The 26,649-nt window shown below is 45.6% G+C and overlaps 1 protein-coding gene across 2 annotated transcripts; it reads right to left on the reverse strand.

Moving 5' to 3' along the window:
* Positions 1-3,104: 3,104 nt before the first annotated feature.
* On the reverse strand, positions 3,105-24,963 carry ECHDC3 (enoyl-CoA hydratase domain containing 3). 2 transcript variants are annotated; one of them, XM_054593755.1, is made up of 5 exons: positions 24,578-24,963; positions 21,283-21,404; positions 19,458-19,555; positions 14,996-15,196; positions 3,105-8,552 (listed from the first exon to the last, which is right to left on the reverse strand). In XM_054593755.1, exons 1-5 carry the CDS (start codon positions 24,745-24,747, stop codon positions 8,241-8,243), a joined length of 903 nt encoding a protein of 300 aa, XP_054449730.1. In that variant the 5' UTR covers positions 24,748-24,963; the 3' UTR covers positions 3,105-8,240. The 2 variants fall into 2 exon arrangements, with proteins under 2 accessions (XP_054449730.1, XP_054449720.1); XM_054593745.1 differs by having other exon boundaries at positions 15,001-15,196; positions 24,578-24,880.
* Between the last annotated feature and the right edge of the window lie 1,686 nt (positions 24,964-26,649).

Here is a 26,649-nt window from a genome sequence, read left to right on the forward strand (position 1 = left end):
TTTATGACACAGAGCTCTTAAATCCCTTGGCATTTTCTGGGTGATGTCAGTGTCTTTTGTTCTAATAAGGTGACTGTGGGATTCACTTCAAAATCCCAGGGGATGGGAAGGGGGCAGCTAATACAATGGCCAATATAATTAATAAATTCATTGATAATTGTTAAAGCTGAGTAATGTGAACATGGTAGTTTATCACACATTCTCTCAACTTCTCCATGTTTGAAATTGTTCATAATAAAAACCCTTTTAAAAATGTGCCATTCCAGGTTAGAGTTGTTGTAGGGAAGATGGAGGAGGGCACAGGAAGGTTGGCATTGATGTTAGTGAATGACAGGAACTCCAGGCATCTCCAGATACATAATCGTGTTAAGACAGGGGAAAGAAATAAGTCCATTAAGAAAAGTGGACGCCTTCTTCCAACACCTGCTAGTTCCAGACTTTCCAAGGCACACTTGTCATTCACGGTGAGAACCTGTCGCCTTTTAGAAATAAGTCCCAGTGATTATTTCACCCCATTCTCCATAATTTATTTTAAAAAGGAACAGAGAGAATGAAGCCTGAAATATGTCCCTAAAGGAATGGAGAGGCACGAGGCCAGAGGGTGGGCCGTTTGTCTCAGTTCTCCGTGCATGCTCCGAGTGGCCGTCAGGGCAGGAGGGGCATTTACGTGGGATTATCTGAGCTGTTTGCTGCTGCAAAGATGGATGGCTTCTGAGTGGAAGCTCTTCTCCTCACAGTGACCAGGCATGATGCTGGCTAAAATAACGGTCAGCGAGAACATCACCAAACCCTTAATGAGAAGCTGTTGACAGAAAAATCGCTCTAACATTCATCAAAAAGCCAATAAATGTCGAGGAAGGGACTAGAGATGCAGCAGCTCATAAATTCCCTCCCTAGGGGCCTCTAGAGGGGAGTTTTAGGACAACACACCTCTTTTTTCCTGAATGTTGCTACATAAACTTCCAGAAAGCTTAGAACAGTTATGAGGGGGTTACCCTAATAATTTTGAGGGGCTATCAATAGAGAGTCGCTCCAGTTATTGGTCAGAGGATCCTGGTTTTGGTATCAGTGCTGGTTAGGCCTGTATTTTTGAGTCTTTAATGCCTTGTCTGTGTGATGTCACAGTTTGTAGTTAACTGAGAATCAAGACCCCTTCCAGCTGGGTAAGCGGAGGCTTTATGTAGATGATCCTATTTGCTCACCAAAGAGTCAAAACTGATTGTTCCCCTGGAGTCCCACAGTACTTAACACCTATGGTGTTCATTTAGAAAGCCATCCTATTGCTCCATGGTAACAGGTCCTCTGTTGTTAAGTCTTGTTTTCACTTTTTTATTAGGGGAGGGGATGTTCACCGAGTGGATGAGTTTGGGTTCCTGCAGTGGCAGACCCTGAATCAAGGACTGTGTGAAGTTTGTTATATGGAAAGTGATCCCAGGAAGCACAAGTGAGGGCACGGGCCAAGGTCAGGCAGGGAGGGAGAGAAGCCCATGAAGTTTTCATTAATGAGCAGGTTGGTGCTGTAGGTAACGAGGCTCAAACCCTGCTGAGCCTTCTGAGAAAACACATCTCAGAATTGTTCCCTCAGACAATGGGGGGGGCTGAGGCATTTATCCATGGACATCTGCTGTTGCTTGAGGGGTATCCCTGGAGGCTCTAACTCCCCCTACTTCTAGGTTGGCCTGTTGAAGGTTGAGCAAGATCCTGGATGCCAAAAATCACCTCAGATAGGCAGAGAGACAAGTGCTTGAGGGAGTCACTTAGGCTCCTTGAGCTGCTATCGCAAAATACCACAGACTGGGAGGATGAAACAAGCATTTATTTTCTCACAGCTCTGGAGGCTGAAAGCCGAAGATCAAGGTGTTGCAGGTTTGGTTTCTCCTGAGGTCTCTTCCCTGGGCTTGCAGACAGCCACCTTCTCTCTGAGTCCTCCCATGGCCTTTCCTCTGTACACATACATCCTTAGCGTCTCTCCCTCTTCTTATAAATACACCAGTTTTACTGGGTTAGGGTTTCATCCTTATGACTTCATTTAATTTTATTACATCTTTAGAGGCCCTTTATCCAAATACAGTCACAGTTAGGGGGAAGGCTCGGGCTCCAACATATGAATTCTGAGGTAGCACAATTCAGTCCATGATATGGGGAAGCTCTTACCTGTGGAAACTGCCCCCCACGGCTGCAGGTAAAATGGAGGTGGGTTGTGGGGAGAAGGGAGTAGAGGCGGGTCATCAGCAACACTGCTCCACATGTGCATTTCAGTTTAATCCTCCCCACCACTTAGGAGATAGGTGTTATGATTGTCCCTATTGTAACCATAAGGAAACTTAAAGAAGTTAAGCACTAGCCCCACATCACAAAGCTAGTCATAAGGGTTGGGCTCAGAGGCAACGCAACTGTCTGACTCTTGTCCCTTGATAACTATTTTGTATTTGAATTATAATGTAGTAATAATTTACCTCATCTTCTAGACTAAGTTCCCAGAGGGTCAGAGTTGTCTTATACAAAAACCCATTCTATAGTGCCTAACACAGTAACAAACAAGACAATTTTGGTTTCAAGTTCAAATAAGCATTTTAACCACTTTAATGGATTCTGTGGAGAACAAATCTATTTCATGCCTTCCCTCCTTGCTAACCAACCATATGTTGCATACATATATGTGAAGAATGTGTTATCACCAGCAATGCAATCATTTTATACCCAAACATGTTCCCGCTGTGCTGTAAAGAAAGAAAACAGTCTCCCATCCAAATACCAGGCCTGACCCTGCTTAGCTTCTGAGATCAGACAAGGTCAGGTGCAGCAGAAGGAAAGAAGGAGCTCCTACCCTTTGCAACAGCATGGGTGGAACTGGAGAGCATTGTGCAAAGTGAAATAACCAGGTGATGAAAGCCAAATAACATATGATCTCACCTATAGGTCGAACCTAATCAACAAAACAAGCGAGCAAGCAAAATATAACCAGAAACACTGAAATAAAGAACAAACTGACAGATCAGAGGGGAGGGCGGAGAATAACGGGGAAGGAAGGGGAAGGGTCAAATCAAGGAACATGTAGAAAGGACCTTGGACAAAGTCAAGGTGGGGTAGGATTGAGGGTGGGAGGTGGGGGTGGATGGAGTGTGGGGAAGTGGTGGTGGGAAAATGGAGACAACTGCACTTGAACAACAAATTTTAAGAAAGGAAAAGAAAAAAAGATTAAAAAAAAAAGGAAAATGGGCGTTACAGAATCCCTGGGTCTGATTTCACCCAAGTGAGCGGTGTGACTTCCTAATATTGACCTACATTCACAAATAAATGATTACAACTTCCCTGGACCTATAAAGAAAATGCTGATTCAATTCATGTTCTGCTCAGGCATTTAACTTTCTGAAACTGATTTAGAAAATGTGGTCTGAGAATTAAAAACAAAACAAAAACAGAAACACCTGTCTTTGTAATGTAGCCTGTGAGGGGGAGTGCACCCTGGCCACATTGAACTGGTCCAAGCAAGTCTGCTCTATGCTGGTTGGTGTCCAGGCTCTGAGAATTTATAAAATGAACAGGAATTGATATGGCCCTGCAGGGATGCACGCTTTTCTTGGGGGCGCGGGGAGGATGAGAGAGGGGACTGTGAATTAAAAACAATAATTCCATGTGCTTCATGCAGAACAGAAGTACAGTATCTGCAAAGTGATGCAATGTGGTGGTCACCTACAAGTGGGTAAGAGGGCAGGGCGCCTGGTGCAGGAATCGCAAGCTCATGCTCAGAGCTAGACTGAAGCTGGTCTTCTAGCTCTGGAGGCCAGGGTCCTGGCCTTCAAAACCCCGCTCCCCTGTGCAGGCTACATGATCTGACAGGTCTTCAGACTTCTTAGCCCACATTTCCTAAATCAGCTGAAAAAAGCTAAAAAGCAGAGCAGAACATGCTGCTTATTAGCTGTGTGAAGACAGGCAAGTCATTTAATATCTTTGTGTTTTTGTTTCTCATCTGTATAATGGGGTTCATAAAGCCTACTTCACGGAGCTTTGGTGAGAATTAAAGTATTAATAACTGCAAAATGCTTAACACACTGCCTGGCATGGAGCAATCACAACACAAATCTAAGCACTGATAAGTTCTAAATTACATTCCACTTTGATGAATACTACTTTTCTTTTTCTAAATTCCCAGAAATGTCTAAAACTGGGAATTACCATCTCCATACAGAACTCAGTAAATATTGAAAACATACAACATATGATGGAAATATTTCTTAAAAGTGTAATAAACAACTTGCAAATTGTTTTGTGGGTTGTCCTTAAACATTCCTGGGCAGAAAAAGAGATTCAAAGGAAACATCAATATAAAATCAGTCAGGACATCTGAAGGCTGCACGCTGGGAATATAAACCTTCTAACACCGGATTCACTCCCTTCTTCCCCTCCTCCCCTCCTCCCATATCCCTGTGGAACAGCCAACCTCCCTAACCAGGAGCCTTCATGGGCTGGGCTGTTTCATCCAAGATACTGCAGGCACAGCCTGGATGGCCTGCAGCTTTTCATGTTCTCTATTTGGGACCTGAAAAATAAGTTTTGAGCTCCAAAATATGAAAGAAAAACCCTTGTAAGACCGACTGAAATGTAGTATTTTATTAACCATTATGCATCAACTTCAATAATGTTGAATTTAATTCTTGCCTACTTGGTGATTGCCCAGAAATAATTGTTAATAAAATATATATTTTTTTAAATTTAAAAGCAAATCATTCAACTTCCTTCCCTAACACAAAGAATTATATCTACTGTGGAATTGGGGTGTATTCTGATGTTTAGTGGGATAGGAGGTGAGGCTTCCAAAAGTCTGAGCACCGAGGGCTGGGGAAGGCCCTGCGCCCTGGCCACGTGGAAGGTTTTAAGGGACGCCTGGGAGTGCGTGAGTCTCCTCAGTCCTCTCAGGCCACCAGCAGCTGCTCACTCCTCCATCACTAAGGCCCCGCTACTTCAGTAGACGCTGCCAGGGCGGCCTGTCACTCCCACCCTGATGCCGTAGTTCATGCATTTCAGTGCGCGGCAGAATCACTTGGAAATCTTTTTTTAAATGCATGTTTTTGGGGTGGTCCTAATAATCAGAATTTGTGATTCAGAGGTGTGGGGAGGAGCTCAGGAATCCGCACCGGGGCAGTCCAGGTCATCCAAGGGCACACTCGAAAATGCTGCTCTTGGCGCGGGGTGGGGAGGGGGGCGGTTCCAGAGGAAGGAGAGAGGGCAGGGTGCTGGCTGAGTGATGCACCTAAACAAAAGTAAGGGAAGCTGCCGGATTGGATAGAGAGCTGCCTGGTGGAGGGTTTTCCTGGCCATGACATCGGAGGGTTCTGGTGCGGCCTGAAAAAGCTCGGAGTGTCTGTGATGGAGGTCTTGTTCTCAATTGTAGTCCAGTGTTTTCAATGCAAAAAATAATATGCCCATGTTCTCCATTCATAAAAGAGCATTTTTCTATGAACACAAGCTTCTCATTTCAAGTTCACAGCAAATTTCCAAACCCAGTATTCTGGAACCCAGAATGTCAGAACTAAGAGGAAAAGTACTCAATGGTGTCAAAATGGTGTTCAATGGCAAAAGAGGATACATCACCTGCACACAGTGACACAGTTCCTTGATGGCAACCCTGGGACTCAGCGCTCTTTGTATTCAAAGTCATTCTTTTCACGAATCCTCTTTGGTAGGCCAAACTGTGTTGCCTTGGCTGTGCCACTTCTGACTGGCCTCCTTCGCACACTGGTCGCCTTTCTCTCCAGGCTGGAACTGCAATCTTCTCGCTAAGCGGAGAGGAATATAGTGCGGGAGGCAGGGGCCCTGGCTTCACAACCATACAGGTCCACGCCCACACACTGGCTCCACCGTGGCAAATGCCTTAACTTCTCCGAAACTCCTGGGTAGCAGAGGGGCAGGAAGCTTGACTGCGCAGGAGCTTAGGCTCATTAAATCACCAAGTTCTCTGGTGTAAAGTTAATCTGTCATTCACTCCATTTGTTTATATTCCCCGGGGCACAAGCCAGCCTTCCTAAAGGTGCCTAGCCCAGAGGAGCAGGAGTGAACACCTGTCTCATTTACTTTCTAGCCCCTGCACGCTGGGCTGAGCTCAGCACCGCTCCCTGAGAAGTACAATGGTGCAGGGAAAGACAAATCTACTAGACTTTCTGAAGGCAGTCACCACATGTGGTTATCAGAACATTTTCATTCAATGTCCCAGTGGAAGTGGATACAAATTAACCCCAAATTTACATTAGCCTTGGGATGAATTATATAACATCAGAGGGTGGGTTGCAGACTTTCTTCCTGGATGATTTTATACACAGGAGACTAAAGATTTATAGCTAGTCCCTGAGGGCACATCAGCTCACAGGCTGGGAGGGCAGCCCAGAGGCCCCGGGGTTGCATGGTTTGAGGGTATTGTGTGGCTCACACAGGCAGTGGAGACTTTTGCTTTTCATTTGCCCAACGAGAGAAATCGTGTTACTTCCTCGAAAGCCCAGAGAGTTTTTGTAACACCCTCTCCTCTACACTGTGTGATCTGGCAACCACCAGGGACTGCCAAAGCAGGCCGCCTGGAGAGAGGGTGCGGTGGGGGCCCACTGACAGCACCATTTTGAGCAAACCATGACAGCTCCATCCTTCAGGACCTGGTTTAGAGCTGCAGCCAGGTCGTTATTAGTGTTGTAGTAAAAACTCCATTAGTGGTCTGCCAATAATTCAAATCCGACATCCCTTGCACACTGGCAAAGTTCTGTAGCAAGGAGCACCCGGTCTATTATTTGGGTCGGAGAGCTGCCATGGAGCAGGAAAGTCATTTCTTTGGGCTGGCCTCCCACATGAGGCAGTGTGGCCAGGAGAAAGCGTGCCCCATGGCTTTATGAGGCAAGAAGAGTTTGGAGCCCTCATTCTATCCAGTGTCGGCTGGGACCAAGTGGGCCTCAATTACCCCCTCAAGTGTGAGATGGAGATCACTGTGGGACCTGCTCCACTGGGTGGTCCTGGTGAGGACTGAAGGAGAGTGTAGCACATGCCAGGCGTCCAGCAGGTGGTATCTCTGCTCAGGAGGGGCACTCTTAGAATACGTGCTTCCTCTCCAAGAAAACAGTGGTTTTTACCTTTCTAAACTGGCGAAGGAAAAAAACAAATGCCAATCTCAGTAGAAATATTTGAAAACACTAAGGCACATCATACCAAGAAATGCCTGCCCTGAGAGCCACTGGTTACAGCCACGCGATTCTCATCTGGGCTGAGGTACTAACTACATTTAGGGACACAGTCTACTCTTACGTAAGACAGCTGGGCAAGCTTGACGACAAAAGATTAGAACATTTCATGGGCCATAATGAACCAGAAGCCAGAAAGGAATATATTTAGGTCCTAATCCAAGCTCTTGGGCAGCTGGGGGCCTCACCTCCTGGTGCTACTGTGGATCCTCACCAGGTGAGCAGAGTTTGGAAGTGTGTCTGGAGCAGGTGATTTTTAGTGGGCAGGATGTGTGTTCTGCATCCTTCCCGCTTCGCTTAATGCTTTTATTCTCAGGATTGGCCCAAGGTGCCTGTTTCACAGTAGCTCCAATGGCCGGGACTTTCACTACAGAAACATCAGACACCCACTGTATATCCATAGTATGGGCATACAAAATAAAAAATTAGTTGACTTTCCCCCTCTCAGATTGCTTATAGTCGGTTATGAAGATAAAATTGCCAGCCTCTCTAAATACTTAATCTTTGGAACTCACATAAGATTATTCCAAAGCCATAGACATGATTATTTCTCAATAGAACCAAGAAGATGTTCAATGTGTAGAATATCTCATGGAGATTTGAAAGGGTTCATGCGTCTGGAGCAATCAGAACTACCTCCACTTTAGGGGACATTTCTGGTAACAGAGGCAGGTTGGCATCCTTCTTTCATGCCTCATTTTATCATCACCTTCTCCCATGTCAGGGTGATCCCTCACTTCGAGTCCTGTGAAGAACTGTATCGAATTCCAGGCTTTCTACCGTAGCTGGCCCAGCACAGGTGCTCACTACCCTTACATTAACACTTCCTTGGACTTTCCGCTTCATCCTTTCCCCATGGAATCATACAGACCACACACAGTGAGGCCGTTCTGAATGTTACAGAAGCAGTCTCTCTTCTGTTACCATCATGAGGCAGCAATGGTTGGGGATCAGATCGGGGAGGGGGTGTCCTGAGCGCTGCTCACGGGGCTCACTTGCCCTCGCTCCTGTCATATGGCGAGTTCACTGTGACCAGACGGGTTTTCTCTTCTGGATGAAAGCCTTGATGCCTTCCTGCCCATCCTGCAAGGCCACATTGTCCACCATGGTCTGGGAGGCAAGGTGGTAGGCCGTTCTAAGGTCCTGGCGCAGCTGCTTGTAGAAGGTGGCCTTGCCCAAAGACACCACAGGGCGGCTCAAGGAGGCAATCTTTCTCGCAATTCTCAGGGTCTCTTCCTCCAGCTGCTCTTCTGGCACTACTCTGCTGAGCAGCCCGTGGCGCAAGGCCTCCTGAGCAGAAATGGGCTCCCCAGTTAAAAGCATTTCTAAGGCGACCTGGGGGAGGAAACATGGGCACTTATTAAGGCACACTCCTCCTGACCCACTGCCACCTAAGTCCCACCCTCTCCATTTCATTCTGCTGAGATGGTTGGTGTCCAGACAACCTTGGCCCAGGTATGAGGAACAGATGGTCTTTCCTGGAGCAAGGAGAGGGCGGGACTCTCCGTGTCCCCTTGCTCCTTCCCCAGAGCTGAGCTCATAGCCCTGCAGAGGCAGGAGATTTGAGCTGCATCTTTCAAGAGCCAAGCACAGGCCAGCGGCCACATCTGATGGGATGAAACTAAAAACGCCACGGCAGTGAGGCCCATCGCCTCCCACAAACCAGTGCAATGGCTGCTTTCCAGAAGGACGGGCATGTCCAGAGAAGCCACCACCTCAGTTCTGATTTGAAAGAGCAATGTTGTCCCCCAAAGGAGGAGGAGTGAAAAGGAAACGCCTTCCAGGGACAGATGGGGGCGGGGGAGGCTAGCATGATTTTAACGCATAAGGAGAGGACACCCTCTTTCAACAATGCTCTCCCCCAGGTTTTCAAGGCCTGCAGAAAGCGGGGGGGACACCTTCCTCATTTTCTCCAGTTTCCTTGGCTCTATCGCCTGCCATGTATTGTGCTTCCATTCTGTAATTCTGCAAAGCTCAGCTTCTTGAAACTCAGATTTATGATTTAACACAGGGGTTTCCAGGTGCACAAGAAACACAGTTCCTCTCCACTCCCTCTCCCCTCGCTCAGTCCTGAAGCCCGGCTGGCATCTTTGCTGTGCCTTGAACATGCCAAGCATGCTGTCGCCTCAGTCCCCTGTACTTGCCATTCCCTGGCCTGCAGTGCTCTGTCCTCAGATGTCCTCATTCATGGCTTGTTCCCTCATCTCCTTCAGGTCTCTGCTCATACGTCACTTCATCAATGTGGTCCTCCATGACCACCGGTTATAGCTGCAAATCCAACCTCAGCCCTATCCCCCTTTCTGACAGTATTTTAATCCTTTGTACTTTCATCATTTAACTATATACTTTGCACATTTATTTGTTTATTGCATTATCTATGTTGCTGGCAGGTAAACTCGACTAGGGCAGAGATTTTTCTTTTTATTGTTCTGTTCATTTCTGTATCTCCAGCACCAGAAGAGTGCCTTGCATAATGCAGGCAACCTACTAAATATTTATCAGTGAATGACTGGATGAAGGCAAACGCAGTAGAAAGAAGTGACACTGTAGTTCTTTGGAAGCTAGGTCAAAAGATGATACTGCTTGCCCCGGCAGTGTGGCTCAGTTGGTTGGAGCAGCGTCCTGTATGCCTAAAGGCTGGGGGTCTGGTTCTTCATTAGGGCACATACCTAGGTTGCAGGTTCTATCCCTAGGTCGGGATGCAGATGGAAGGCAACCTATCAATGTTTCTCTCTCACATTGATGTGTTTCTCTCTCTTCCCACCCCCCCTCTCCTTCCTCTCTAAAATCAATAAATATATTCTTGGGTGAGCATTAAAAAAAGAGTAGTAAATACAGCTTCCATGTGGCTCTCTCCCTTGGTAGCTCAGCCTGAGAACCAGTTGTCTTGCTCTGAGGAAGCCCGAGCCACACTGAGAGGCCCCGCTAAGTGTCCCACCCGCGCTCCCTGCAGAGCAGCATAAGCAAACAAGCCTTACACAGATCGCCTCAGCTGCCACTCCCCCATCTTAAAGCCTTCCCAGCTGAGGGCGCCAACGTTGTGGAGCAAAGGCTGGCTTTCCTCACTGAGCCCCGAGCCCTGTCCAAATTACAGAGATGCGTGAGCTGAACAAATGACTGTTGTTTTAAGCCAGTAGGAGTGGGTGGTTATGCAGTGAAAGATAATGGGAATAGCTTAAACTATAAATAAGATATAGCACATCATCACAATCTTTAATTACTGTTTAAATTTCTATGTAGAGGGCCCCTGACACTTCAGGTGAGAGAGCATTTGGATGATGGTTTCTCAGTATTGGTGCCGTTGTATATTTTGGACCAGAAAATGTTGTGTGGGTTTGTCCTGTGCGTGGTGGCATCCCTGGCCTCTATCCACTGGGTGCCTGTAGTCTCCCCTGCCCCCAACTTGTGACAATCAGAAATGGCTCCAGGCATTGCCAAATGTCCCCAGGGCCAATATTGCTCGAAGTTTAGAACCACTGATTTAGATGGGTTTTTAAATCGTGAGACTAGATTATGCTTCTGCTATCCTGGCACCTCTCCCTTCTGTCCAAAAGACAAAGGAGGTCTTAATGGTATTAAAGCTGCTCACGGAAGAAGTTTTGACTGGGGCGGGGTCAGGGCCAGAGGCCTGGACTGAGTTCCTTGCCCACCTCCGGCTTTCTAAGTCACCCCCACCTAGTTTATGCCTCTCTGGGCCTCAGTTTCCCTACCTGCCTAGTGGGGTGATATTGTTTAGCAGAATGTTGATTTATGGGGACTTTACCCAGGCAGCTTAAGAAATGGAATGGCATTCTCTAAGAAAAAGAAAGCCTGCTATTTTATAGTGCATCAGCAAAATCTTTACTTTTTCTTTAAGTTTCTGTGTAGTGGGCCCCAGAAACTTCAGGTGTGAGAGAAGAAAATACCTCCTTTTCCCTAAATTAACTCCTACTGCCTTTTAGAGGGCACTTCTTGGGTCCTCCTAACAAGTTGATGATTTAACACTTCCTCCTCCTGGGCTAATTGCATTAAAAAATACAAAAAGGACTGGAGGCAGTCCTGTGTTAAGTCCTTAAGGTTCCCTAAGGTAGTGGGACTTGTGTCTGGATGTCCCTGAGGCCATTTGCTAACTATAGACCTTAAGGGAACAATTACACTCCTCTGAGTCTGTTCCCTTATCTGAAAAACAGGAATCAGACTACCATCCTCCTGCAGAATTGTGAAGATTAGAGAAAATGTAAGTATAGCTTTTACTATCGTGCTGGGCACTCAGTAGGCACTTCTTAAATGCAGTGGCTACTGTTCACATGCTTGTTCCTGCTGTAAATTTGTATGAATCTCTAATGTTGTATTTTAGGGATCGTGGCCCCAGAAAAGGGGTGACTATTTAAAGCAGAGGAGCCTTCCAGATCCCTTCCAATCCCATCTATGACAAGAACCATCTGGTGGCCAGGGCATGTCAGTATCAGCGGCTGGGATGCTGGAAGCCCCACCCAGAGAAGAACGAAGCTGATGGATCATGGGGCTAATTTAATTGGCTGGAAAAACCTGTAGATATTGGTGCACTGGATCTGGGCGGGCCTCAGACCCTGCATTTCTCCGGGCTCTCTGGCGAACTGCACATCAGCTGAGCAGCAATGCCTTAACACTTTCCGGCTTCGAAGTTCTACTCTGTTCTAATTAAACTGAGGAACCAGATTCTACAAATACACACGTTATCGTGGGTAAATAGATGGAACAAAGTGTTCCTACAGCAGAAAAATGAGTGATTTGGGATGAGGGCGTTCAGATCCTTCCTGTGCTGTCCCCTGATGCCAACAGCTTGAGGCACTGGCTCGTGTCTGAAGAGGGCCAGCTCTGACAGGGGCAGGGAGCTGCTGCCCCAGGCAGGTTGTTTATATGGTGCAATGAAGATGAATTATTTAACTCACACCACAGGAGAGAAACCCTTTACAAATGTGGAATATTATTCATGCCCAGGCTCAGTCTGGCTTAAACATAAGAGCTCTATGTCATCATTCCTGCTCCCATGCAGCTGTCCGTCTGTGGCACAGCCAAGCAGTTTCCCAAGGTGACCAGCAGAGGGTGCTGGTGACCCACATGTGTAGCCTTAGCCGGCATCAAAAGGGCTGAGCTTCCCCAAGTGGGCCAGTTTACAAAAGCACCTGCTTGCTTCCCTGTGGACGTGCACGGGGACCTATGCCCGACACCCACGCAGCCGACAGGCCCATGTGTGAATGTGTTCCTGTGGGTGAATCATGCAATGGTGACAGGTAGGTGTGTTTGGTCCAGGTTTAGATTTTTGTGAATCCCCAGTTTCTCTCCTAGAGTGAGATCCCAGGTGAGTTCTGCAGCCCAGAAACCTGGCAGAGGCCTTAGGTGCCAACAGGCCTTTCATCCCACTAAATTTCGATGATCAGTACTGCAACTTCAGTTCATTAATATTGACCTGAAACTATCTCTCTGCTTCATGCCTCCAAATAGGCCAACATTAACAAGCCCCACATGCAAGGACTTCTATACAGGGAGTCCGTGGCCTGTTAGGAACCGGGCCACACCGCAGGAAGTGAGCTTGAATGTAATGAGCTCGAATCATCCTGAAACCATTCCCGCCTCCTCCCACGGTTCTGTGGAAAAATTATCTTCCATGAAACTGGTCCCTGGTGCCAAAAAGGTTGGGGACCCCTGCATTACAACTCTGAAACACTTTTGGATGGCAGACCAGGGAAAAAAAAAACTGCAGACTTCAAAACCAGAATGCTCCAATGGACTCCTGTGATTCAGAGGCTTTCAGGGGATTAGAATGGCAGGAGCACAGATCAGGGATCTGTGTGGGACAATATTGGAGCATCTCTGCCCATCTTCTGAGTGGGCCTGACACGGCCAGAACTTTCTGTGGGAGGAGAAAGTTGCTTTGGTCTTACAACATCCTGCCCCTTAATCTCTCATGCTGGATAATTATGTAATGTGATTTTGAAAATAATTGGAATCACTGGGAACTTAAGTCCTATTTTTGCCACATTTTCCCTTTCTTCTCAAAAACTAATTTAAAATTTGACAAATATGATATAATGTTTAAGTTTTTAAGAGGCACTTGTAAGTCCTGATTTTAAAAGTTTAAGGAAAAATGGATTCTTATCCTGTCAGTAGGATAAAATGATTTATATATACTATCTATGTATTTTATATATATAATCATTATTTTTTTAAATCCTCACCCAAGGATACATCTATGGGTTCCAGTAGGAGATGAAGGGGGAAAGACAGAGAGAGAAACATTGATGAGAAAGAAACACCGATGAGAGAGAAACACTAGTCGGTTGCCTCCTATACACACCCAGACCGGGGACCGAGCTGAAACCTAGGCACGTACCCTGATGGGGAACTGAACCCTTGACCTTTCAGTTTATAGGACGGTGCACCAACAGAGCCACACCAGCCAGGTCAAGACAATCATGACTTAAAAGATTCAAATGCCTTAACATGGATCCTTCCAGAATGTCAGGTGTTGAAGGTGAGCAGCAGCTATAGGTAGGCCAACCAGGCAACCACCTTTTACTATGCAAAAGGCCTCCTGGAATGATTTGTACAATTATAAGATAGTTTATTAATAAGCTCTGACCATATGTTTGTAATGAATGCATTTTAATGTACTGGCACAAAGTAGGGACTTTATATTTTCTCTCTCTCTCTCTCTCTCTCTCAAGGTAAATGTGTATCCTGACAGGATCAAAACACCCGTTGGGCTGAGGATGTTTCAGCAAGCTCTGTTTGACAGGCCACTATTTGCAGTTGCAAAGCCCATGTTCAACCAGTTTTCATGTGTGTGCTTGTAGGTATATGATTGCAGAATCTCCTCAAAACACACACCTCTATAAAAGCTAATGAGGAAAGAAAGGAGTGCTGCTCTAAATATCTTGGTCCTGTGGCTTGATTTCCCTTGAGTCTCATTTCTTTTGTGCCCCAGGCATGTGAGCGACTGCTAATTTTTGTAGTAGATACTAAAGTGGATATTCTAGAGAGCAATTTAGTTCCCTACTTGCTATGGTATATGCCACCCGCCGCCCCATTTTTTAAACAGATTTCCAATTGAGAATGAGTATGAACTTTTTCTGGAACAAGGAACCCACTGCTTTCTACTTAAGAGATGATCAGTAAATTTTACTTTATGGTGTTATAGGAAGGGGGAAAGCTTTGTAAAGGAAATGGATTTCACATTGGTTAGCAATGACAAAACTTTTACAATGTGGCTCCTGGGGCAGCTTCAACATGCCAGGCACAGGATGTTCATGCTCCTGAAATATAACCATCATAAAGCTGATGCACTCATTATGGCAGCTACTTTCTGCCCTTTCTAGAATAAGACAGATTATCAGCAAACAATAAGCCAGCAACACTTGTATCCTGGACTCTTGATACTGGCACATGTCACCATGCTGTTCTATCACGGGCAATGTTTCAGTGCAACAGAACTGAGTGTCAGCTGCATTTCAAATAAAATTACAAAGAAAAAGTGTGCCTTTATGAAAACAAGCAAAAAAGTCCAAAAACCTAACGAGCTGTATTGAGGGGCAGGCAAGAGTGGACTGCATGAGTCACAAGTGAAGCACTCTGTGAGACGCTGCATGTTCCATCCCCCACGTGAGACATTAGGAGGAACACTGCGGCACATCCAGCCGGCTATGTCCTGTGCAGAATGTCCTGATTCAAGTGGGACTTTCACAAGTGAATCCCGGAACTAACCCTCAGGTACACTGGAGGGTTACAACTAAATAGGGGGCTGCAGGGGGCCCAGTTACCTTACTCGGCACTGCTCTCCCCAAGGCCACCCCCGGGGTGGAGCAAAAGAGCCCGATGTTCACACCCGGAGTGGCAAACGAGGATTTGTCACTGGCCACAGCAATGTCACAACTGGCAACCAGCTGACATCCAGCAGCGGTGGCCAAGCCGTTCACCATGGCGATCACGGGGACAGGGTGATTCTGGATCAGCATCATGACCTGAAGGAGCAAACACACCCCGTTCACATCCATGCAAGAGGGAAGTACAACATTAATGCTTGTTTCATATGACTTTCCTGTTTTCAGGGCACTTTTCATATCCATTAGTGTATCAGATTCTAGTTTTTTTTGAAAAGGACAAAAGAAGGCACAAAGAGAACTAACTTCCATTGAATATTGACTAAGAACCAGACCGTGCCATTTAATTCCTGCGAGCCCCAAGGGCAAGGAACACTGCGTTACAACTTGGACACTGGGCTCAGAGCGGAAGGACCCGGCCTAAGGCCTCAGGATTCGAGATCCGCAAGAGGTGCTGCGGGGTCTGAATGCGCATCTGTCCGACTCCCAGCCCTGGCCTCTTCGACGGTACAGCCCCCTCCTCTCCAACTGCTTCCCCAGCAACCCCAAAGGGGCACAAAGCTGATCTGATCTCTGGGAACAGTTCTGTTCTCACTGAGCCTGTGTGGGGCTCTAGTGTTAAAAGTCGGAAACTGGTATTTGGAACTTCCTTGAAAAATTAAGATGGAAAAGGGACTGGAAGGCAGTTTCTTTAGTAATTATTTCTAAAATTATCACCATCATATTCTCTCAATTCTATTAAAATGGTGGGGAACACCCTGCTGTCATCAAAATGAACAAAATTCCTAAAACAGTGCCATTGGCACAGACGGGGCAACCACATACTTGCTCATGTGATCCCCCCTGCGCCTCCTAAGTCTCCAGAACTTTAGTTTTGCAGCTTATGAAATAATCTGATTTATTTCTCCATTTCTTTATGACACTCCACACAGATTGTGTTGCTATAGTAATTTCAATTTATAAATGGTAGTTCTTTGAACCCTGGCAGCGAGGGAGGAGAGGCAGAGAGGAGCTTCCTCTGGGCTTGTCTCCCATGATGGCAACTCAGAGAAAAAGCACCTTCACTGATTTTGCCCAAGAGACTTACCTTTGTCCTTATAAGCATTTGATATTTGTCAGCTTTATTATAACCAATTACATGTATAAGGATAATGCCATCATATTCTATAGTAGTGGCTCTTGACTTTTTAGGGGGGTCACCTTTGAGAATCTAAGTGCTAGTGACCCTCCTCAAAGAAGAATGCACTTATATGGACCTGTACCCCAAACTGTTCATGGGTTATGGGCTTCATGTACTCTGGGTGAGAAAGGGGACGGCCAGTGGCAGAGCTCATTCACAGTGAGCTATAGTGACAAGGAGAAGGATGCAAAAGAACTGCAAAGAAAGGCAGATTTGTTTTAGCTCTGGGTGTCACCTGTCTGTTACCCAATGAACTTTATTTATGAAAGATCAACTGACTGAATTGAGTTGAACAGTTTGTCTTCTGTTTGCCACTTGTGAAAGGCTAGGATTTCAAACTACCTGGGGGGACACTATTTAGGTAATCCAGTGTCTATCAACAACATTAAAAATACTCATACCTTTGATCTAGGAATTGTACTAACAGGTACTAACCTAAGAGAGTAAAAAGCTCTCTGGACAAAGATGTTCACCAAATCATCACTCTATAATAATAAAAACAATAAATAATATAAACATATAGAACTAAGGAGATGGCCATATTAACCAGACTATATTTATTTCACAGAATGCTGTGTTCTCATTAAAGTGAAATTTTCCAAGAGAAATATCAGCATGATAGTCTGGGCCTGTGTAGCAGTCTAGAGGCAGGTGGCTGGGTTTGATGCCCAGTCTCGTCACTTACTCACTGCCTAAATCCTCAGTCTTCACATATGTAAAATGGGTATATAATAGTACCAACTTTATAGAACTTGAGTACCAACTTCACAGAACATAAATTAATATGTCTAAAGTACTCACAATATTACCTGGAACATAGTAAGCATTCAATGTTATACAATTATACAATGTAATCATATCTATGTATGATTATTCAGACAAATACGTACATGTAGAAAAATTATTAAAAAGAAAGGTGGGGAATGTTTTTGTTAATTATAGTTTTCTCTGAGTGGTATGATCATGGTATGGTATCAATAACTTATTTTTTCCCCTTTTATTTTTCAAGGTTTCCAGAATTTTCTATAATAAGAATTTACTTTTATAATTAGAAAATTAAAAAAATACTTGTAAAGTTAGAGAGGAATTCAGAGAATAAAGCAGCTAGAGAATTGATCCCTTAATAGTCAAGAATTGATTATTCCTTCTATTTTACCTCCTGAATGAAGTAATTTTTGGGCGGTGCAGTCTACTCCAAAATGTGACATAAATTTAACTGCCCTAGCCTCATCAAACAGCATTGCTGAGGGTTCCATATTATATCCAAAAGCCAGAGGTCCTATCCCATTGTCATTTCTGTGGTGGGGTGTGAGGAGAAAGAGGAGAATCTCTTCCTGGGCTGGGGTTTCCATTGTCACACTTCACAGGATAAAAGAAAGCAGGCAAGGATAGGTGTCTAGTGAAAGCTGCCACATCAGCTCACAAAGGTTACTATCCACGCTTCCATAATCAAGCATTTATTCTCATTCTCAATTTGTCCTATTCCTGATTTTTAACAATTAACTATCATGCTGTACTTGTGGTCTATAACAAATCCGTTACAGATTTTAGATACTAAGCTAATTCAGCTCTATCTTCCTTTCTGAAATCAAATTTTCTCATGCATGAATCCAACATGAAATATCTAGCTCATTCTGTTCCAATCTGCCTGTTGATTACACTTGAAAATCGAAATCTTGCACAAGTTTATGGCGCCCATATTTATTCCGACAATTTGATTTTTGTAGAACAAAAATGTTAAAGAAATCAATGCATTTTCACTCCTGTGTGACTGCATCAGGGCTGGGTCTTGTTTAGGCACTGGGTCTTTTTCAGTGAGCTGGAGGCATCCAGGGCTTGGAAGCTTCCACAAAATCTGGTATTTATCCTCTGAAGGAACCCTGGTTCCCTGTGGCCCTTCGGTAACCCGTTTAGATCCCAGTTTATGTAGAACCCTGGCAGAGTAATAAAATCAGGTCCTTTTGGCAGCGTGTAAGTGCCCTACTAGTTATCTTTGATGATTTTCTATTTTGGTCAAACATACTGGGTATTAATAGGAAATTAACTTGTAAAGCACCAAGCCTTGGCAAACACAGGAGCAGGATGTTACATAATCATTAATGTGAAACAAAAGACCTAAGCCTCAGTTCTGGCTTGTTTTCTCCTCTCTATGAAGCCTCAAGTCAATTGCTTTTCCTATCTGTCCCTCATCAAGTGAGAAAAATATAATGTGATCCCCAGAAGGGTTTCTGGGAAATGGCAAGGAAAACAAACAATGGTCAAGAAGGTATCTTAATCACCTTCCAGTCCCCACCTCTTGTTGCTCACCTCTATCTTGTCTACACAGTGGGCATCATTATCTAATTGTTGAATCATAAATGACCCAATGAATGAGTGAATAAGTCAATGAATGGTGAAAAATTAGGCTAAGTTATCTTAGGGTCAAGTTATGAAACTGTTTTTATATGTCTTGTTTCTCAACTAGACTTCCATTTTCAGTTTGGTAGGAAACTTCTTTTCTTCTCTTTCCTTAGTATCTTGCAAGTACCATATACATAGCAGGCGCTCAATAAATGCTCCAGAAATGAACAATGTGTTACATAAAGTTGGATTCTAAATTTAATTTTTGATTATCCAGGGGTTAATACATTTATAAATCATCTCAAAGTTTTTGTTCTTCCTCCTCTGTATGTGTTGGTAGGTTCCCTTCTTAATATGGTTAAGTAGGCAGAAGTGAAAATGAAGAGGGTAATTTTCCTACTTGGAGGTGGTGATCCTAAAAGTTGGTTGAAAGAAGGATTTGAAAATAATTTTAAAAATCATTATTGTTATTCCATTTATGAATGTTCTCTCCCATTAACAGAGTTGTTTTAGTTAAAAAATTTTTAAATTATATTCTTAGGTTCTGTCTCTCTAAAGATGGACATTTCCACACTGTACCTCTTAAGACAGGTAGACTGAGACATATCCATGATGCTGGAAATGGCGACTATCAATCCAGCATATATTTCACTTTCTCTGGCATATCACAATATAAATAGCAAACTATGGTCGCATCTTACAAGTCAAAACCAAATTGTTGCTTGGATGAAGGTTTCACCAATGACCACAGAGGTTTCAGTAGTTCTGCAGTGGTTAGGTCTCATAGATAAAAACTTGCCTTAAACTAGAAGCATGATTCCATCTATAATATGTATAATTACCATTTTCAGGTTTGCAATGCCAACCGTCCTCCTGGCTTACCTCAGAACAGGTTTGAAATACTTCAGAGTGATATTCTGGACCTTGTTCATCTGTCAATTCCTTTAAATCATGTCCGGAAGAAAATACAGGCCCTTCAGCTGCAAATATTCCCAATTGGGAAAAGAAAATAAAAAGGTATAAAAGCAGGGCTGGGGAGGTCACTTGTTCGTCTACTAAATAACTTCAATGAACAATTGTATCGATGCATGGACATACAGAGAAAGTTAATGGCCCAATTTGAAAAGAATAATTACAGGTAACTTGAAAAGTTACAGGCAGTATTTTATGATGACAATTCAAAGTGAGGTATCTGCATCCTGAATGGTCCTTGGTAGAAACCAATCAAGACATACAATTACGCAATGGAGAGGGCTCAGGAGCCAGGGTGAGTGGACTTCTTTCAGAGTTGTCCCTCCAGTCCCGCAGTTTTGTTTTTGGACTTGGTCTGGCCTGAAAATATTGAATCTTATAGGTTCATCAGAATCTACCGTGCCTTTGGCAGCATCCTTGTCACTTAGTCTACAGACAAGGGACACCCATGTGGGTTGCAGTCAGGAAGGTCAGAGTGTGAAGAGAATCCCTTTATTTTTACATGGAATCTGTCATTAACAACAACAAAATGGAATTCCACTGATAAGCTGATAACACTATCTCAAATATTCCTTTTGTTGTGGCTCTTTTGATAAGCAATATTATTCCCTTTAAACAGGTGGGGAAATTGTGTTGTTCAGAAGTTAGCTGTTTTTATTGCTTATGGGTAACATCTCTGTGGTTAATGAATAATATCTGTTCTATTTCTTTTCCATTCACCATATAAGACAGTTGAAAATTTATATTCAACCATAGATAAGGAGGTAGCATTCTGAGTATCTGCTTCCAGAAATACTGATCCTTAATTTCTACAACAAAATAAAGTACATCACAGAGCATCACTCATTTTATTTTTTTGTGGATGATTCAAGATGCTGAGACTGATATTTATACCGTCACTATTGTCACTACATAATTCAGGAAATAAATTTTATTGGAAAAAAACACGGAAAGAAATGAGCAAACTAGGGCATCCTTTCTGGTACCACTGAAGACTATAGCTATTGGTTGAAAGTTTGGTAGGAACAGAAAAGACAAACCAATCAATGCCTGAGCAGCATGGTCCCAGCTGATGTGATAGGCTACCCAAAGGATCAGTGATTAAACCCATCTTATCAGGCCCATGAGGAAACCAATCATCTGATTTTGATGGGAAGACCAGCTCAGCCTAGTGTTGCAATGTTTCATATCTGACAAAAAGGAAAAGACTTATTTTCACTGCACAGTAATGTTTGCTGTAATTTCTAATTAACAGCATAGGAAAAACTAAATAAATAAATAATGTCAAAAACAGACAAAAAAAAATTGTTAGGACCAACCCCTCCACTACTCAAGAATTTCTTTTTCTTTTTGCATTGTTTTACCTTTTTATTGTTCTCCCATATTTACCCTGCTACTTTATTTCATGGCTATTTTGCCATTGCTGAGCAATACCATGTGCACCAACATTCAATGAGAGCCCACTTAATCTCTACAACAGATTTTATGTGAATGGTGCCTTTGTAAATTTTTATAGGGCTTAAAAATGTTATCTTCTTTTTTTAATTATATTTTTCCAATTACTACTTATCCCCCTTATACACATCCTCCTCGAGAGTTTTTCATAATTAGTGTTCTTGTACAGGAGCCTCCAAACAAGTCTCCTGTTAAGTGAAGGAATGCCCCAGTTAGCCATAGAATTTTGAGAAGTCTTCTGGGTACTGCAGAACCCTAAGGATGGAGATCAGATAAGTACCTGAAATGATAATGACTTTCAGATCTTTGCTTTCAGCTTCATAAAGAATGTCACTTCGGAGAGAGCTCAGCATCGCCAGCGACAGCACGTTTCTCTTCTTCGGGTTGCTCAAGACAATGCTCCTGCAAATAACATTCTATAATTACTGGGTCATGCACCAGTCAAAACAAGTGAGGATACCTGCAGTTCCCTTCTAATTTTGGAGCTGTTTTTTAAAATACTAGAATAGGGAACTGCTGTTGCTTACAGGCAATTGAGATGGTCTGTAAACCCTCTGGAATTACACCTAAGTCAAAACAAGGAAACTTCCTAAACTGCAGGCAGGGTTTTCTCCTCCCCTTGATTTATTTCTCTTTTTCTCCAGGTTTGCTATCAGAAACATTACCCTGACCTCCACTGAAAGGGCGAGTCAGAGTCGTTTCCAAAATCATTGCCTCCCACCCCGAGAGGCTGCACAGTCTGTAAGACAGTGGCAGGAGCCAGAGCCATCTGACACAGAGTGCCCCCTTCAACTTTTCCCCATGGTCCTTCAGGAAAAATAATAGAAGAGCCAAGAATACAACCTGCCCCCATCTCCTCCCACCCACCCACCTCATGGAACAGGCAGCCAAAGTGCAGCTGCTCATACACACATGACATTTTTCCGTCTTCTATAGTGGCATCCTGTAATGCTGCACGATAGTTCACGCTGTGCAAGAATGGAATGGTTCATGAAGAACGAAAGGACAGAACCGTACAGCAACAGGGCTCCTTTGGACATGTCATCTCACTAGAAGCTGGTATTCAAAGGCTTGCTTGCTATTTTAAGTATGCCGATTAAAATAACCTGTGTTGTCTTCTTACCGCTTATACACAGAAAAGTTGTCTTTTTGCTGTTGTACGGAACAAGCAGCAACAGTAACCAGATTGTTATGTATTTTATATGTTTCCCGTCAGTCTCCACCCATGTTTTCTGTCTTCCTCATTCTTTTCCGAATCTGATATTCCTACCGCATGTGTCAGCGTGGATTCTCCATAGCCTCCTGTGCCACTGTGTTCTGGAAAATCACTTTGATGACTAAATTTCAGTACAATACCATTTTCTTTGGAATATCTTTTCCGTTTTGCTGCCACATTTAGGTGGCTGTGATATTCATCATTGTTTCTCATACATGCTGTGTCCTAGGTACAAAAATGACTTGCAGCTGATGTGTTGATAGACTTTAAAACCTGGACGGGGGGCGGAGGGGGATGGTAGTGAGAAAACTGCTGATAAACCTTCGAGTAAAATAATGAGTGTGCTCGCTGTAGCAGACTTAAAAAGCTGCCATCCTACCCATGACATATGTTGAAATTAAATTCTTAGGCCTCAGGCAAAATTATGTAAAAAGATGCCAACCCCCAAATGCCCGAGCTGCATGGCAGTGTCTGTTCACATGCGTCCCATTAATCCTTTGACTTGTGTGTAACATGCCCTGTCAAGAGTGCTCTAAGCTGCTGAGTTCACTTTTCAGTCCAGTACAACCAGGCTTCCGTTCCTGCCACTCCAGTAAAACTATTCTCACCTAGCAGCTCCTAATTGTCTAAACCAAATCCAGTGGCCATTTGGATTACATTCTCCTTTTAGAAACCCATTCGTCCTCTGCAGGTTTTTTGGCTCTTCTCTCCTCCTTCCATAAGCTCCTAGCCTTCTGCTAACCTCTAAATGCCAGTCATTTTCAGAGCTCCCTCTTGTGCCTAGAGCAGTACCCAATTCATAGCCCGCCCTCACTGCATGGCAGTGGTGTTGCAGAGAGGAACAGCTTTGAAACAGGACACTCAAAGCTTGACTGAGTTGTTGGATTTGGGGGCTTCCTTCCTACTAAATGAGTCCCAGAATGGATGATGGGTTGTTCTAGTCGTCCGTCCCCCTTCCTGATTCCTGTTTAACGCTGGAGAACGCAACCAGGCCTCCTTTTGTCATGCGGCTGCCTTGCCACAAGTCAGGCTTCTGACCAGAGGGAACCAGATTTGCAGTAGAACTGCCCTTGAAAATGGGCAGGACGGGTCCCTGCCTGGGCCTTGAACTTTGGGGCACAGTGTTCTGGGCCCTCTTCCAGGTGTGCCTGTCCAAGCAAGCAGGAGATCACTAAGACAATGGGATGTGCTCATGTGGAATCACCTCCCACTTCCAAACCCTGCTGCAGCCACTGCAACCCTAGAGTTCCCTGGCTGGGCAAGTGGGCACCTCTACGCCCCAGGGTGACTAAGAGGAATTGTCTATAGGGGTGAGAGGACAGAACGTGGGCATATGGATGAGGAATCTGTAGACCTATGAGCCAAGCCCCTAGAAGAAAGGAGGGGTAAAGTGGTAGGAGGAGGTAAGTGGAGGCTGGGAAGAAAAAAAACAAAACTGTAGGCCTCTGGCTGGTTCTCCACTTTTGGGGGACTCCTAGGAACCTGAGGATTGTAAATTCAAACATGGCCTTTGAGGTTTTATGAAAGTCTACTTGTCAGGGCAGGAGAAGAAAATATGTTTAGCATTTTGTTTGATCTGTAACTTTTAAATACTTGGATATGCTATTTGGGCCTTCCCTTGGGCCCCTGACTGGCAAGGCAAAAGTCAGGATCGGGCCTGGACGGGGCTTGGAGCCCTTCAACCTTTACTTCATTGTTCAGTTTCCGTTGTGTGCATAGATAAGGTTTTAAGAGTTTTGGGGTTGTTGAGCCAAAGGGCAGCGCTCAGTACTTGTGTCCTTCGTTCTATTTATTGTTCCAGCACTTCTGGGTGACGGCCAAGGCGCAGCTCCGCTGGGTTTAACCTGGCCTTGGAGCCAGATAGAGTTCATGAGGCACAGTACCCTCTAGTAAAAGGGTTTCTCAAAGGCCACAGCAGCAATGGGGCGACCAGCCGAGCTGCCCACACTTAGTCTGAGAGTTCAATGACAACCCAGATCGAGTGCACTAAGAGTTTAGGGGAAGCGTGGGACAGTCCCACTTGAAATCCTCAGGTGTGAGTCTTGCAGAGTCCCAAACGCTACTGTGCCCAGGCAAGGGACCGCTTTAAGCACTATATCCACTATTCCTTCCGTCTGGACTACCCCACGAGCCGGACTGCACAATGACGGATAACCGGGAGTCCAAGGCGGTGGGGCGCTGACCACTAACGGGGCCCTCGTTGGACTCCGCACGGGGCAACCGGGGACGGGATCTGGCCTCCTCTGCCCACCTCTCTCCTCGTGCCCCGACCAGTCCACCCCAACCGGGAACAGCCCCACACGCCTGCGGGCGCAGGACGCTTCCGGAAGGCCAGGGCGCCCACGGCCCGGCCGCTGACCTGATGCCGTCCCGCTGCTGCGCGCTGGTGGGTCGCTGCCCCGGCTCTCGCTGCCCGGCCCAGGGCGGCCCCTTGCTGCAGAAGCCGGCGGCGAGCGGAGCCCACAGGCCGCGCCGAAGCCAATCGGGCACCTTGGACCCGAAGGCCCGCCAGCCCGCGACGGCTGCCATAGCGGCCCCAGACGCGCTCCCGAAGGCCGGAAGCCTTGAGGTCGCGAGCGCTCCGAGGGACGCAGGTGTGAGTCCGGCCGCTGCGCTTCCGCCGTGGGCAGATCCGGCTGGAGTTCCCAGTCCTAGAACTCGATGGGACTCTCCACGGCCAGATCCCTCCTCCGCCGCCCTGCCTCTCGGCCCGCCACCCAGCGGCCAGGGATCCTCCAAAGAATGGCCTCCAGCACGGCCCACTTCTGAGACACCCGACCCGGGACCCTGGAGCCCCGCCCCTGACCCTCCACGCCCAAACACGCCTACGACGCCCCGCCCCCTGGCGCTGCGCTCTCAGGCTTCGGGCCCGATCCCGCCCTCACCTCGCCCTCGGGCCACTGGCGCTCCGACCCGAGAGACCGGCGGGTGGAGCCTAGGGTAGAGGACCAGGACTCTAAATCCCCCGGCGCGCTCCACGTTTGGTGTGCCGTAGGAGGGCAAGATAAAGAGTTAAAAAGGCGAGGAGTGGTTTGATCTGTTCCTTTCTGCACCAACTCCAGTAGTATGGTGGTTTGCCTAGATTAGAAAAATGAATGTCATCAGGTGGGGAGTGGTGTGACTTACGGACGCCACTATGTTGCTTCACCTCACCCGCGGAAAAATGCGCAGGCCTGGCAGATAATCGCAGCTCAGGAAGTGAAGGGTATCCCATTCAGGCGATGACTTTTGAATGTTTTGTATCCTCCCTTTGAGAAGCTCTGGGATCTACATATGTCCCTTGGGTTTTTCAAATGCACCCGGGAGGAAATGATAGCCCCTTTTCAGGATCTAAGTGGGTGCCATGGGACGAGCCATATCCTGCAGTTAAAAGCTTAAGTATGATGAGAATGTTCTCATTCTCAATTGTTAGCTAACTGCTTCCTGTATTCGTTAAATTCTCAAAGTCTGGAGATTTGCAGAACACTTAGAAGATACGGTCTTGGCCCTCAAAGATCCTATAGTCTCTAGGGGAGACACCATGCCCAAGATCCTCCTCACCTTTTACACTAGGAGTTTTGCAGCAGGGATGTCCAACCTGCAGCCTACAGGCTGCATACTGCCCGGGGTGGCTGTGAATCTGGCCCAACACAAAATTGTAAATTCCCTTAAAACATTATGAGATTTTGTGTGTGTGTGTGTGATTACATGTCACAATGTATTTAATGTGTGGCCCAAGACAACTCTTCTTCCAGTGCAGCCCAGAGATGCCAAAAAGTCGGACACCCCTGAAAGCATACTAAAATGGGGCCACTGAGATTGCACAGTGGCTTAAAATAGTCGCACATTGGGTGCCTCTGAGTGAGGCTCTCCTTAATTCCCAGCTTCATAATCGGACAGAACACATGTACAGAAGGATATTTTGAAATGTCACTTGATATCACCACTACCACTTCATTTCCTTGGTCCTTGCTCCATGCAGGCAGCTGGGGTATTCTCATTCATTCCCTCCAAGGAAGAAGGGGTCTGACAGAATTCAGAGCAAACGGGGCAATTCTTGGCTTTTGAGTTGTAAAATCGCGGCAGATGGAGGTTGGAGAAACACCAAACAGGTGTACTGGGGTGGGGGTGGGGGGGCAGTGGTAAGCGAGAACAAGGCTTTCTGCCTGAGACCAGAAAAGTCCCCCAGGTTTGAGGGCAAGGATAGGGCAAGTAGGCCTTGTAGGAAAAACCAGAAAAGGGCAACTGTTGTAGGATTTGGAAAATGGACAGACCAAAGCCTCCTGAAGACGTGGGAATGGTGGGAAGCCTCAGCTAGGGCGGAGGCAGGCTTGCTCATTTTCCTTATTAGAACCCCAGGGGAGTCATGAGACTCCAGGGCACATGAAACACCTGGGCAGATAGGGCTGAACACCTCCCAGAATTTCACATGACCCACTGTGATGCTGTGAC

This window comes from Pteronotus mesoamericanus, unplaced genomic scaffold, assembly GCF_021234165.1.
Source record: "Pteronotus mesoamericanus isolate MK-2021 breed Mesoamerican mustached bat unplaced genomic scaffold, CSHL_Meso_final contig_130, whole genome shotgun sequence".
Taxonomy (NCBI): domain Eukaryota; kingdom Metazoa; phylum Chordata; class Mammalia; order Chiroptera; family Mormoopidae; genus Pteronotus; species Pteronotus mesoamericanus.